Here is a 13,082-nt window from a genome sequence, read left to right on the forward strand (position 1 = left end):
GAGATATATACATTTTCCACTCAGAGTGTAAAAATCTTTTTCTTTACCACCAGAATTATTTCAGCTAGATGGTTCAACAGAAATTGTTGAGTCCCTTCTAATTTAATCGTGCAGTAATGACACTGTCGCTTTTATAATATGCTTCTCTTTGACTGTCAATAGTTATCTTCTCCCTCCATTTTTACAGCAATATGAGAACTGGAGGCCCAATCAGCCAGATAGTTTCTTTTCTGCTGGAGAAGATTGTGTTGTAATTATATGGCATGAGAATGGCCAGTGGAATGATGTTCCCTGCAATTACCATCTCACCTATACCTGCAAGAAAGGAACAGGTAATGATTACTCCATTAATAATGTATACTTAATCTGCATTTCAATTATCAAGTAAATTCAGGAAGAATAAATGTCATTCTTTGTGGTCTTTTTTTTTTTTTTTTGCGCGGTACGCGGGCCTCTCACTGTTGTGGCCCCTCCCGCTGCGGAGCACAGGCTCCGGACGCGCAGGCTCAGCGGCCATGGCTCACGGGCCCAGCCGCTCCGCGGCATGTGGGATCCTCCCGGACCAGGGCACGAACCCGTGTCCCCTGCATCGGCAGGCGGACTCTCAACCACTGCGCCAACAGGGAAGCCCAAATGTCATTAAGACATAAGCTGGATGTCACATGTGGCATCTCTTACTGCTCTGGAATGGTTTACTTTTTCAATATAATTGAAAAGTTTGTTTTCAGTAATGTGTTCACCTTAGATTTCAAGTGCTTAAGATAACAATGTAGCATTTATGTAGAAAAACTACCTGGCAGTATTTTTAAGAAAAACAATTGCCAGCCCAAGGGCCTATAAACCTGTTTATTTTGATGAGGAGAGCATTAAAAAAAAAAAAAAAAAATTAGTTGTAGAATAAATAAATAAAAAATTTAAAGAAACAAAAAAATTTTTAATTAGTTGTCGACAATAAAAAACTGGTATGTATCATAAAATAATGTGAAGTTTTTACTTAAAAAAAAAAGAACACCTGGTGCCCTCTGGCCCATGTTCACATTTATCAATGGTTTAAATACTGCAGCTGAAAACTACCACCCTCCCTTGGTAGGACTGTTGTCTCCAATTCATTGCAGTCCTCATTCAGACCTTTCCTCCTTTTTGGTTAAGTTCCTGGTCTTTATAGACATTTGAGTTTTTCACTCATTCCCTTAGAAGCTCCATCTGTACACATAAACCATAGAACAAAAATGCCATCCCTATATCTATTGTTGAAAACCTTCAAAATATGATACAATAAAAACATTTATAATATGTTTATAAGTTAATAATATAATGAGAATTGCTTAGTTGATATTAAACAGATAAAATTAAGAAAGCTGATTTTCGAAAGTGTTTATCATTGACCAATATGTTTGAATTCTAAGGCACACTGTATAGACTTCTTCCTTTAAAAAATAGGAATTCCATAAAAATTTATAAACCTATTTGCAATTGATAATGGTGTTAGAACATGAGTATTTAATCTCTATACCCAGATTTTACCCACCTCAATTAAACATACAAAGTACAAATGCAAAATGCAAAATCCATTTGACTTATTTTTGAATATAAAAATAATAAAACTAAAAATACACTCTACAGATATTTTAGGAAAGACAAACACCACTAGAGAAATTCTATCAAAAGAAAGAGAACAGTAAGATACACAAAGCTGAGATGAAACTTAGCTGTTATCCATGACTACTATACTCTGCCATTCTCTTGTCTAAAGCAGAATTTATTCTGAATGTCTTTCATGTGTGAGCAGCTTTCCTGACTATGTACGTTACTTCCACACTTACGCGATGGAACTTGTGAAAACAGCAAATCAAGTTATTTGCTCTTTTCCCTGTTTCTAGTGTAAGAAGTCTTTAAAGAACTGTTTGTCTTTATCCAAATGTCGTGTTTGCCCTCTTAGATCTCCAAATGTTCCCTGGAGTCATGCTTTCATTTTGTGATCCAAACATTCTTTTATTTCCCGTGTTGCTTTTTCCTATGCCAGGGTTTATTAGCAGCAGCACTATTAACGTTTTAGGCCAGACGGTTCTTACTTGTTGGGGCTGTCCTGTGCATTGCAGAATGTTTAGCATCATCTCTGCCCTCTATGCACTGAATGCCAGTAACATTCTCCTCCACTCCACGTCCTCCTTTGCTTTGTGACAACCATCCATGTCTCTAGCCATCACCAACTATCCCTGGGAAAGGAGGGAGAGGAGGAAAACTGCCCCAGGTTGAGAACCACTGCCTTATCTAAAGGTCTCACAACAGTAACATCATGGTAGACATTTACCAATGGGGAAAGATTTACAAAACATTAGGTCTACCTCATTAAAGGAGAAAAATAAAACAAAACAAAATGATTCATATATTTTATCTCCCTACTGTCTGATTTTTATTTGTGTAGACTTAATTCTTTGTTAATCAGTACTCTGGGGAATGTTACGAATTTTATAAATGTCTGAAGACTTTTATAAATGACACTTATTTTTCCTTTCAGATATTTTAGACATCTTTAAACATACAGACCTAGGTCGTTTTAATTAAATACTTGCAAAGGAGGATTATATTATATATAAAAGACTTTTTTTAAAAAAAAAAACACCACCTCATTGCATACTATCTACACATCTTTGGGGCATCCTGCAGGTTCCTTCCAATCCCATCCATTTAATTCCCCAATCCAGCCATAGATAATGACTTAATTCCCTTTCTTTTCTCTTTAGAATTATCACATATGCTTGTATCTGTAAACAAATTGTTTAGTTTTGTACACTTTTGAACTTTAAGTAGAATCATACTGTTTGTATTTTGTGCATTGCTTTTTTTGTTCAGCATTATGTTTGTGAGATTTATCCATGTTGATGCATGTAGCTGTATTTCTTCATTTTGGCTGCTGTGTAGTATTACAGTATATGACTATATAACATCTTATTTATCAGTTCTCCTGCCAGTGGACATTTGGGTTACATTCAGTGTTTTCACTATTATAAACAATGTTTCTACGAATATTCTTGAACTTGTTTGTGGTAGATCTCTGCAAGTTTCCATAGGGTGTTTTTCCAGGAGTGAAGTGCAGAGTCATAGGATACAGGTACTATCAAATTCACTAGAAAATGCCAAATTATTTTCCAAAGTGGTTGTACCAATTGTCACTCCCACCAGCAATGTGTGAAGGGTTCCATTACTCCACATCTTCTCCAACATTTGATATTAACGGACTTTGAAATTTTTGCCAATCTGGTGGGTATAAAATGTTACCTCTTGTGATTTAATTTGCGTTGTCTTGGATACTTCTCCCTGGATATCTTTTCATATACTTTTATTTATAGCTCTTCTTTTGTAAGGTTTCTGTTCATGTCTATTGTGTATTTTTAAAACTTGATTGCTTCTCTTTTATATATTGATTTGTGAGAGTTTTTTTAAATGTCCTGGTTATTAATCCCTTGACAATTATATGTTGCAAATATCTACTCCCAGTTTGTAGCTTGTCTTTCCCCATGGCATTTTTTAATGAACAGAGTTCTTCATTTTGTTGAATTTTCCTTTATGGTTTAAACCTTTTTGTGTCTTAAGAAATCTTTACCTATCCTAAAGTCAGAAAGCCATCCTATGTTGTTTTTAAATGTTTTATAGTTTGTCTTTTACATTTATATATTTAAACCATCTAGAATTGATCTCCCATGGATTCTCTGAGGTAGGGAACCAAATACATATTTTTTTCCATATGAATACCCAATTGTCCAAGTGAAAAAACTACCTTCTCCCCACTGCTCTGCCATGTTGCTTCCGTCAAATATCAAGCATATATATGTGGATCTATTTCTGGTCTGTTTGCCTGTCCTTGCCAGTACCACACTCCCTGAATTATTTTAACTTTATAATAAGTCTTCATTTATAGTTTTGGAAGAAATCTGTATATTGCTTTCTTCTCAAATTTAAAGACAACTTTTAATTAGTCAGAATCAAGTATAATGATTTATCTAATTGATAATTTTTAACCTTCCGTATCACTTCCATCTCATTCTATCTGATACTTGCTAGTATCTGGACCCTAGTATAGACTTTCCATATTACAATAAAAGAAGTGTAGGTATCCAGATGCGGGTTTTCATTGAACTATATACATAGTGTAGATTATTAATTGAAAATGACATATTATTATAGAAATCTCAGTTTATCTTCTAGGAATTTGTAAAAATCAAATACATACACAAACGTTTCTGATTTCTTAGTTATAGATAGTAGGACTTTATAATCTATTTTTAGGTTATGTCTATCTGAATGACAATTTCTTATGTGAACAAAAATATATGCTTGGATTGTGTTTCATTAAAGACAGTTTTGTTTGCTATGGGTCAATACATTCTAAGCTGTTCTGTCAGGCAGAAGTAAATTAAAGGAACTAAATATTTAAGTTAAACCTACATTTGTCATTTCAAAAGAATATGGTTATAAACAGTCTTTTGAATATGTAAATAAATTTAATATTCGTGAACTTTTGACATCCAAACATCTTGGTACCAAGGTTTCTGGTAATCATCCTCCCACTGAAGATTTGCATTATTTCATGAGAGAATATGACATGCTTATCAGGTGGGCCTCATGATGGCATTCTTAAAGTAAACTATTGATAGGAAATGTCATTTAGGGAAATTATATTGAAGTTAAGTTATATTTTTATTAGAGATATATAGCAAAACACAATCACTTAATAAAAGTTAATTTTTAAAATATATCATTTAAAACAAGTACACTAATATTGAATAAAATTACAAATTAATACAAATTCAGTTGAACCAATTTTCCCAGCTTCTTGAATTTCAAAATTGTGAGGTTTCTTTTACTACTATTTCCTTTTTACTATTTCTACCATCACTAAGTTTGTTGATATACAGAATTTTTTATTGTGGGTTAAAAATGATGGTTATATATTCCACGATTTACCTTTACTTACCCTGCTTAAGAGTTGAAATTTATATTTATAAGGTAATTACGAAATTGAAGCATGAATACTATGTCCTGACTTGCTTCCTGTCTCTGTACAGAAGACAGAAAAGAGCAAATAAACATAATTGAACCTGGAGATATTTTATTTATACTGAAGGGTCCATATTTTATCCATATTTTGGACATATTTTGTCCACATTTTGAAGCTATGATGTTATTATAGATTGTAAGTTTTTTTCGGGGAAGTGACAATAATAGTTAATTATTACAAATCTTATTTGAAGTGAAGGTGGGTAATAAATAAAAACATCGGGATGGTGGTGAAGACAACATCAACAGGCCACATGGTGGCATGAGACAGGAAATTCCAAATTCCTTTTAATTTAGAATTTTTTTCGGAAAAGTAGCACCTCCAAATGGACAGGTGAATGTATGACCATATGCCCTATGGTTATTTTTTTAAAAAAAAAAAAAAAAAAGCACAATTCAAGGTACAGAATCTGAGATTCAAACTAGGCCCAGAAGCTTACTGTTTAGTTTTGTCTTGAAAATTTTCAATTTCTTAATCTAAATGACTGCTGAAGGTGCTTGATTGGGTATAATAAAGAAGGAAAGAGAAAAAAAAAGAGAAACTCATGCCAATAGAAATACTTAGATTATTTGGAAATAACCCAATTTACTTTTCTTTAGTTGCTTGCGGCCAGCCCCCTGTTGTAGAAAATGCCAAGACCTTTGGAAAGATGAAACCTCGTTATGAAATCAACTCCCTGATTAGATATCACTGCAAAGATGGTTTCATTCAACGCCACCTTCCAACCATCCGTTGCCTAGGAAATGGAAGATGGGCTATGCCTAAAATTACCTGCCTGAACCGTAAGTGGTCCTTTAGAAAGAATGGACAACCATGCTATAACAACTACTAGACACCCTCATTTTACGGCTATGGTATTGGTAGTTTAGGGTATGGAGCAAGTAATATTGTTGTGTTTTCTTTTCTTTCCTTCTTTCCTTCCATGTAGCATCTGCATACCAAAGGACTTATTCTAAGAAATACTTTAAAAATTCCTCATCAGCAAAGGACAATTCAATAAATACATCAAAACATGATCACCGTTGGAGCAGGAGGTGGCAAGAATCAAGGCGCTGATCCCTAAAATGGCGAACATGTGTTTTCATCATTTCAGCCAAAGTCCTAACTTCCTGTGCCTTTCCTATCACCTCGAGAAGTATTATCAGTTGGTTTGGATTTTTGGACCACCGTCCAGTCATTTTGGGTTGCTGTGCTCGAAAACATTTTAAATGAAAGTATTGGCATTCAAAAAGAAAGCAAACAAAAGGAAAGAAAATAAGGGCAGAATGTAACCATTTCCAGACTATCTAATTTCTTTAGTTTTCTATTTGCCTCCAGCACAGACCATTTTATAATGTATACCAGCCTACTGTACTATTTAAAAAGCTCCATTTCAGCACCAATGGCAATGTAAATAAGATGATTTAATGTTGATTTTAATCCTGTATATAAAATAAAAAGTCACACTGAGTTCGGGCATATTTAATGATGATTATGGAGCCTTACAGGTCTTTAATCATTTGTTCGGCTGCTTTTGGTAGTTTGTTTAGGCTGGAAATGGTTTCCCTTGCCCTTTGTCAGCAAGATGGAGGATGGCTTTTCCTGGACAATTAACAAACACAAAGTTTTGTAGGTCACTGCACCATTTCCGCCCTAGGTACAACCGGCTTCCATGTGATGCTGAAACCTGGCTGGCTAATGGGATCCCAACGGAACTAGAGACTGCAATGTGGAACTCTTTTTTTGCTGCATTCCTTTTTCTTCACTTACAAGAAAGGCCTGAACGGAGGACTTTTCTATGACTAGGAGCATTTTTTAGGGGTCAAAGTGCTAATTATTAACTCAACTGGGTCTCCTTTTTAATGGCTTTTTATAACACTAACTTGCAAGATTACAGATCAACAACATTTCAAATGGATATAGACCTAGGGCTCTGGAGGGAGGGGGTTTGTTAAAACAACACACATTCAAAGAAAGAAATTTTGTATATATAACCATTTTAATCTTTTATAAAGTTTTGAATGTTCATGTATGAATGCTGCAGCTGTGAAGCATACATAAATAAATGAAGTAAGCCATACTGATTTAATTTATTGGATGTTATTTTACCCCAAACCTGAACATTGACATAGTATGTTAGTTATTTTTCAGTGTTAGCCTTTATACTTCCCTCACACAGTTTGGAACAATATAATCTAGGTACTCTGTCCCTGATGAAATAATGTGATGGATAGAATGCATCAAGTGTTTATTATAAAAAGAGTGGAAAAGTGTATAGCTTTCAGCAAATGACGTTTGCCCATTCTAAGCAAGGAGCATATATATAGACATAGTGTGGGCGTTGCTTCCTGTTAGGTGGAGTGTATGTGTTAAAATTTCTCCCTATCTCTTCCCACTCTGTTTTCTCCCCTTAATTTGAATAAAATGACTGCTGAAGATGACTCTGAATCATTATCCACTTAATTTAATGTTTAAAGAAAATCCTGTAATGGGAAGAAAGCATTTAGGAGTCTTTCCCTAATTTTAGTTAGAATGATCTGGAGAAGACAACAAATAAAATGCAAATAGACGAAGAGCAGACCCAACATGGATTCTTTTTCACAGAACCTCTTTTGACTTAGAAGGAACCACAGTAGCCACAATCATACAGTCTTTAGGCAAGTTCCCTTGGTTGCCGCGTTAAATGTGATCCACCTTTGGGTGTTCTAGAGCACAGAACAACTCTGTGTCTACCTATTAGGTTTTAACTTTTCCTCTTTCATTACAATGCACATAATACGTTCCTGTATTTATATTATACTGTGTATAGTGTAAAATGTGAATGACTGTTTTTTTTTTTTTTTGTGAATGAAAATCTAAAACCTTTGTAACTTTTTATACCTGCTTTTGTTTCGCCAAAGAAACCTAAAATCCTTCTTTTACTATACTGTGACTGGTCTGGTTATTTACAACTTTAAACCCTAATGTGCACGAACATTTTTACATTCTAGATCTATCATGAAGTACAAGCTGCTGGCTTGGATGAAATGATTTTATGGCTAGCAGAGAGGTGATTATAAATGTCCCTGCAAAAATTGAGATAGTAATTCTGATAATGTTTACATATACATTCTGAGGCATTAATCTCAAACATGAAGGACACATGCAATAGGAAAAGTGATAGGTCACACTTACAGAATTCTTCCTATTAACCAGGCCAAGTGTTTTATGTATATCATCTCCCAACAAGCCTAAGAGAGAGGCTGTTAATGTCTGATTGATGAGGGATCAAGCATAGAGAATTCAAGTCATTTGTCCCAAGTTAGATAGCTTGTTTGTAGTAGATGCAGGTAATCTCCAGAACCTGCATAATACTCTCAATAAAAACATAAAATATTATGTTCTCAATTGTTATACATTTAGGAGTTTAATTTACTGGCTAGAAGATCATATCTTAAAGATCAGAAGATGTCAAAAACACCAAGTTCCTATCCATCCAGATATTCATCCATCACTTTATTTTCATTCATTCACTATTACTAAGTACTTACTATGTATTAGGCACTGTACTAGGCCCTGGAGATTCAGCAGTGAATGAGCTAGACAGGTCTCTGCCAATGTCAGATTTTTATACTGGATGCATCCCATGGGAGTTATTTTACAGCCCATTCTATTCAATATCTTTATTGATAATTTGGAAGAACAAATCCATTATATATTCTGCAGTTGTGTAGAAGATATCATAAAGGACAAAGGTGAGTGGAAAATTATTTTGAGGTTTCTTTCTTGGAATGTCAAAAATATATGGGAAGTTAGGCATGAATAGATACAGAAGAGATTCTTTTCCTTGCTTAGCTTGTCCTTTTAATGTGCAATCTGTCATATCTTTATACAGAACTTTAAATAGAAATTACCCAAGGGAGTATATAAGAATTTGTATTACTTGTGCATGTACACCCTTATTAGATGTTTATAAATCCATCAGATAAATTTTTACTGATCTAGGTGCAAATAATAGAGTCTATGGGATGTTCCATTACCCACAATGCTGGAACAGAGTGAGAAGTTTAAGGAGACTCAGCACTACTCAAAGTCAGCCAGAGGTGGTTTTCTATTCATTTCTAAAAGCTAGGTTGCATATCAGGGGAAGAAGAGGTGGTTTTATGGGGTAGCTGAAATGGAAAAGAGGTATGAGAGATTGTATCGGGAGGAATACATCATTTTAATGTGATAGCAAGTAGGACTTTGCTGATCTTAAGTGAATTTTCAATTATGGTACAGGAAGTAGTAACTGGATTAGCCTTGAGCTAATTGTGCAGGAGTCATATATCATGCAAAATAAAGTTGTGGAGTTTGAAAATGGACAGAAAATATAAAATAGTTTCAAAAAAGTTCAGAGTTGATTTTGTGCATGCCTGTGCAAGACTGTCTCCCAAGAAAAGAATCTCCAAGAGAAAATATATCTTAGATAAAAGCAAAAGATGTTATCAAGAAGCTAAAGACTCAGTGATGACTTCAACATTTTTAAATGTGTTTCTTTTCATGTTTCCCAGTATTACAAATGCAGGGAAGTGGTTTTTGAAGGAAAAGGCCTGCAGTGATGGTTTTGTATCATTTGTACATCCTTTCTTTTTTCTTTTAACTGTGCTGCGGTTCCCATTTGCTAAACAAACCAGAACTCACCCAAATGATTCTTTTCTGAAACAAGTCTATATACAAAGTTTATAAAGGTCTTTGAATGAGTCATTCAAGAGTGTATAATCTTTTCCCGTTATTACTCATTTCTGAGTGTTTGGATCCCAGCTGGACAAGAAAGAGAAAATGCCAAACAAGAACAAGAATGGTTTTTGTTGAGATGTTTACAGAATAGGCAAAGCCTGGGTTTTCATTGGAATTTAAATTCACAGTTCTGTCTGAGTCCATCAAATGATCCCTGCTGAAGATTAAAAGTTGATTGCCTTAAGGCAGTAAGTCGTAAGTAATTTTTTGATAGTGTGTACTCTAAAATAAAATGTTAAACTATGTATCCATCACATTTTAAGTTGTCAACCAAAATGTTTTTCATCATAAAGCAAAACAATTGTAAAGGATTTTAGTTTTGGCATTTTCTAAATATTGCTGTTCTAAAATAAACACGTAACATCACTCTCTTAAATATATTCAGTGGATTCTAAATACTGTAATAGTTTGATTCCCACTATCATCCATCTAAAAAATACTTGAAGAAAAATACTTTTTTAATAGTCAGATATTTTATGTTTTTATTTTTGGACTTGCTTTTTTATTTCAGTTCCCCCATGGAATTGTATCTAAATATTATACGTTTATGTGCTTGAAAGTCTTCTATTGATTAAGCTATCACCTTATATATACATCAAAATTTGTACTTTCAAGTGGAAAATTAATTTTGTCTTATGAACATAAACATAAAGGTATAAAAGTTAAAAATCCTCTCCTGGATTAAGTTATCATTGTAATTTACAGATATACAATTGCTCAAAGCAATATTACACTCTTACAAAATTTGAAAGCTAATTACACAAATGGTAACATTTTATTAGAAATGTATCTCAATGAGATGATTAGGGCTGTTTTTCCCAAATCACATTTCCATGAGTAAACATTACCTAAAACTAGAATGTGTCATGGCTTAGCATCAATTCTATTCCTATTTTATTCTTACAGATTTAAACATTGAGAAAACTTTCTCACTTAAATAAGTAAATGGAAATGATAGTTTTATTATGCAGAGCTACTCAATATTTTTAAACTTCTTTCTGAATTATATGTCAAAAATCATATAGTGGTCTGTCAAAAATTACTTTCAATTACCTTTCAGTTGACATCTCAATGAAGTCCTTCTTAAATTTTTTTGGTAAACACCTGACTTAAAAAAGGTTTTGATTTGTACACTGTCACCAGAGTCATTCATTTTGATTCGTCCTTTTCTCTGTTCATAATTTTTACATCCCATGTCAATGCATCCTAAGACTCAGGATGGATGAAAGGTGTGTTCGATATGGTGGTTGTTTTTTATGAAGTCGGAGTCTAAAGCCTTCGGTTTTCAAAGCTTGTTTCCTGAAACAACAGCATTAACATCACCTAGGAACTTTTAAGAAATGCAAATCCTCAGGCCCTGCCGTATTGAAATAGAAATGTTGGGGAATGAGGAGAGCAACCTGGGTTTTCACAAGCACTCAGGATGATTCTAAAGTTTATGAGAACTGGTATAAAGAAGATGATATCAAAAACGTTGAAGTTATGGAAATTTCTTCCTTTTGTGTGCCCACGTACACCACCCCCCCCAGAGTCTTTATTTTGCATGATACATGATTTATGGACAGTTAGCTCAAGGCTAATCCAGTTCCTACTTCCTGTCCTGTATTGAAAATTCACTTAAGATCAGCAAAGTTCTGATCAAGCAACCCTGATTTGGAGACCACTGCTTTAAGATACACAGTCCTTAAAGTATTTTTAGTACATTATCTATCTGTACTTGTGAGCATGTTTGGTGATTGCTTTCCCAATATTGAATGGGCCTCTGGTTATACAAGAAAAAAGTGAGAAAAGCTTTCACTACAGGGAAAGCTGAATAAAGAGGCATGGTTAAAAATAATCATTTCTTAAAAGACAGACCTGAAACAAAGCTTGAAATGAAAGAATTAAGACAAATTTAAAAACTGAGAAATAATAGAAGCAAAAAAGATAAAACTTCCTAACAGTAGCTAGCCAAGAAAAGGAACTTCAAATTCAGTGGGGAGCCCTAAAAGACGTCTAGATGGGAGAATCCTTCAGAGTGAATTGATCTATAAATAACTCCAGTTCCTAAATCAGATGACCCTCTCCAATGCCCATTAGCCAGATTGAACTCATCATTCATTCAATAATGTATATTGAGACTTACCATGTGTCAAGCACTCTGCTAGATATCGGGGCTACTGTTATAAACAAGATAGGCCAAGTCCCTCTCCTCACTGGAATTTACTATCTGATGGGAAAGATTATCAATGGCACTAAAGATGGAAGAGATCTGAATTCTCAAAATGTTGTTGCTAAAGTCTCCATTTTTGGTCATCTCTTTGCTCTGCTCTCCATCTTCACCTGATTCCAACCATAACCATAGGCCTTAACTCACTCCTACATTATAATTTCCATATCTCTTTCTTCTGTGGGAAAGGTATGTATCCAGCTGGTTGGGTTTCAGCAGTACATTAAGTTCTATATGTCCCAAATTGAAATATTATCCACCCATCCTACTAATTGTCTACACATTTTTTTTTAAACTAGGAGTCTAAGAGTCATCCTGGACTCCTAAGTTATGCCCATATTCAATCAAGAACCAAATTCTATTAATTCCACCTCCCAAAGTTTCTCATATTACCATCTTCTCTCTATCCCAGCTGTCCACAATGTCTCATATAGTATTACTGTCTCTAGATGCATCACTTTCAAAATGATCTTTTAAACTACTACAGAGTACTTTTTCAAATGTGCAATCAGAGTTTGGTGTTCTACAGCTCAAAATTCTCCAGAAGCTATTGTTTACAAAATGAAATTAATTTTACATGCATAGCAAAATGCTTTGGGGGGAAAGACTGTCTAGGTATTATGTGCTTGAGAATGGAGGAACTGATTTAGAAATCTTAAGTAAATCAACAATTAAATTTAAATAATTTAAGTTTTAATCAATTAAATTTAAGTTTTAGTTTTTTTCTTCTAATTAGATCAGTCTGGCTTCCTGTTCAGTCTCTGATGAAAAGTCAGGTTCCCCTTGTAGCGATTGTGTACAAGGTAAAAATGGAAGATCAGAAATGTTCTCTAACTTAATGGGACAGAGGGTTTACCCCTCCAGATACACTCTCTACCCTTTCCTTTATTGTTCTTAAAGCAGGGCACAAAGCCCCTGCTTTGTGCCCTGGGAGATTGACACCCATCTCGACATAGCCCTCTCTACCTCTTATTCTCTACTGCTCTCTCACCTTGACCCTTCAGGACTTAGGGAGTAAGAGCTCTCCACTATTACTGGTCCATGGGTACTGCACTATAAATTGTGATTTCCTTAAGC

General features: G+C 34.4%; 1 protein-coding gene across 3 annotated transcripts in view; it reads left to right on the forward strand.

Annotated features, from left to right (window-relative positions):
• Positions 1–7,118, forward strand: part of VCAN (versican) — a 113,608-nt gene extending 106,490 nt beyond the window's left edge. For all 3 annotated transcript variants that reach the window (XM_067731172.1, XM_067731174.1, XM_067731173.1), the window contains 3 exons: positions 188–332; positions 5,659–5,841; positions 5,988–7,118. In XM_067731172.1, coding sequence (XP_067587273.1) covers positions 188–332; positions 5,659–5,841; positions 5,988–6,115 — 456 coding nt within the window. In that variant the 3' untranslated portion in view covers positions 6,116–7,118. The remainder of the gene's footprint in view (positions 1–187; positions 333–5,658; positions 5,842–5,987) is intronic.
• Positions 7,119–13,082: the final 5,964 nt, after the last annotated feature.

This window comes from Pseudorca crassidens, chromosome 3 (genome assembly GCF_039906515.1).
Source record: "Pseudorca crassidens isolate mPseCra1 chromosome 3, mPseCra1.hap1, whole genome shotgun sequence".
NCBI classification, from domain to species: Eukaryota; Metazoa; Chordata; class Mammalia; order Artiodactyla; family Delphinidae; genus Pseudorca; species Pseudorca crassidens.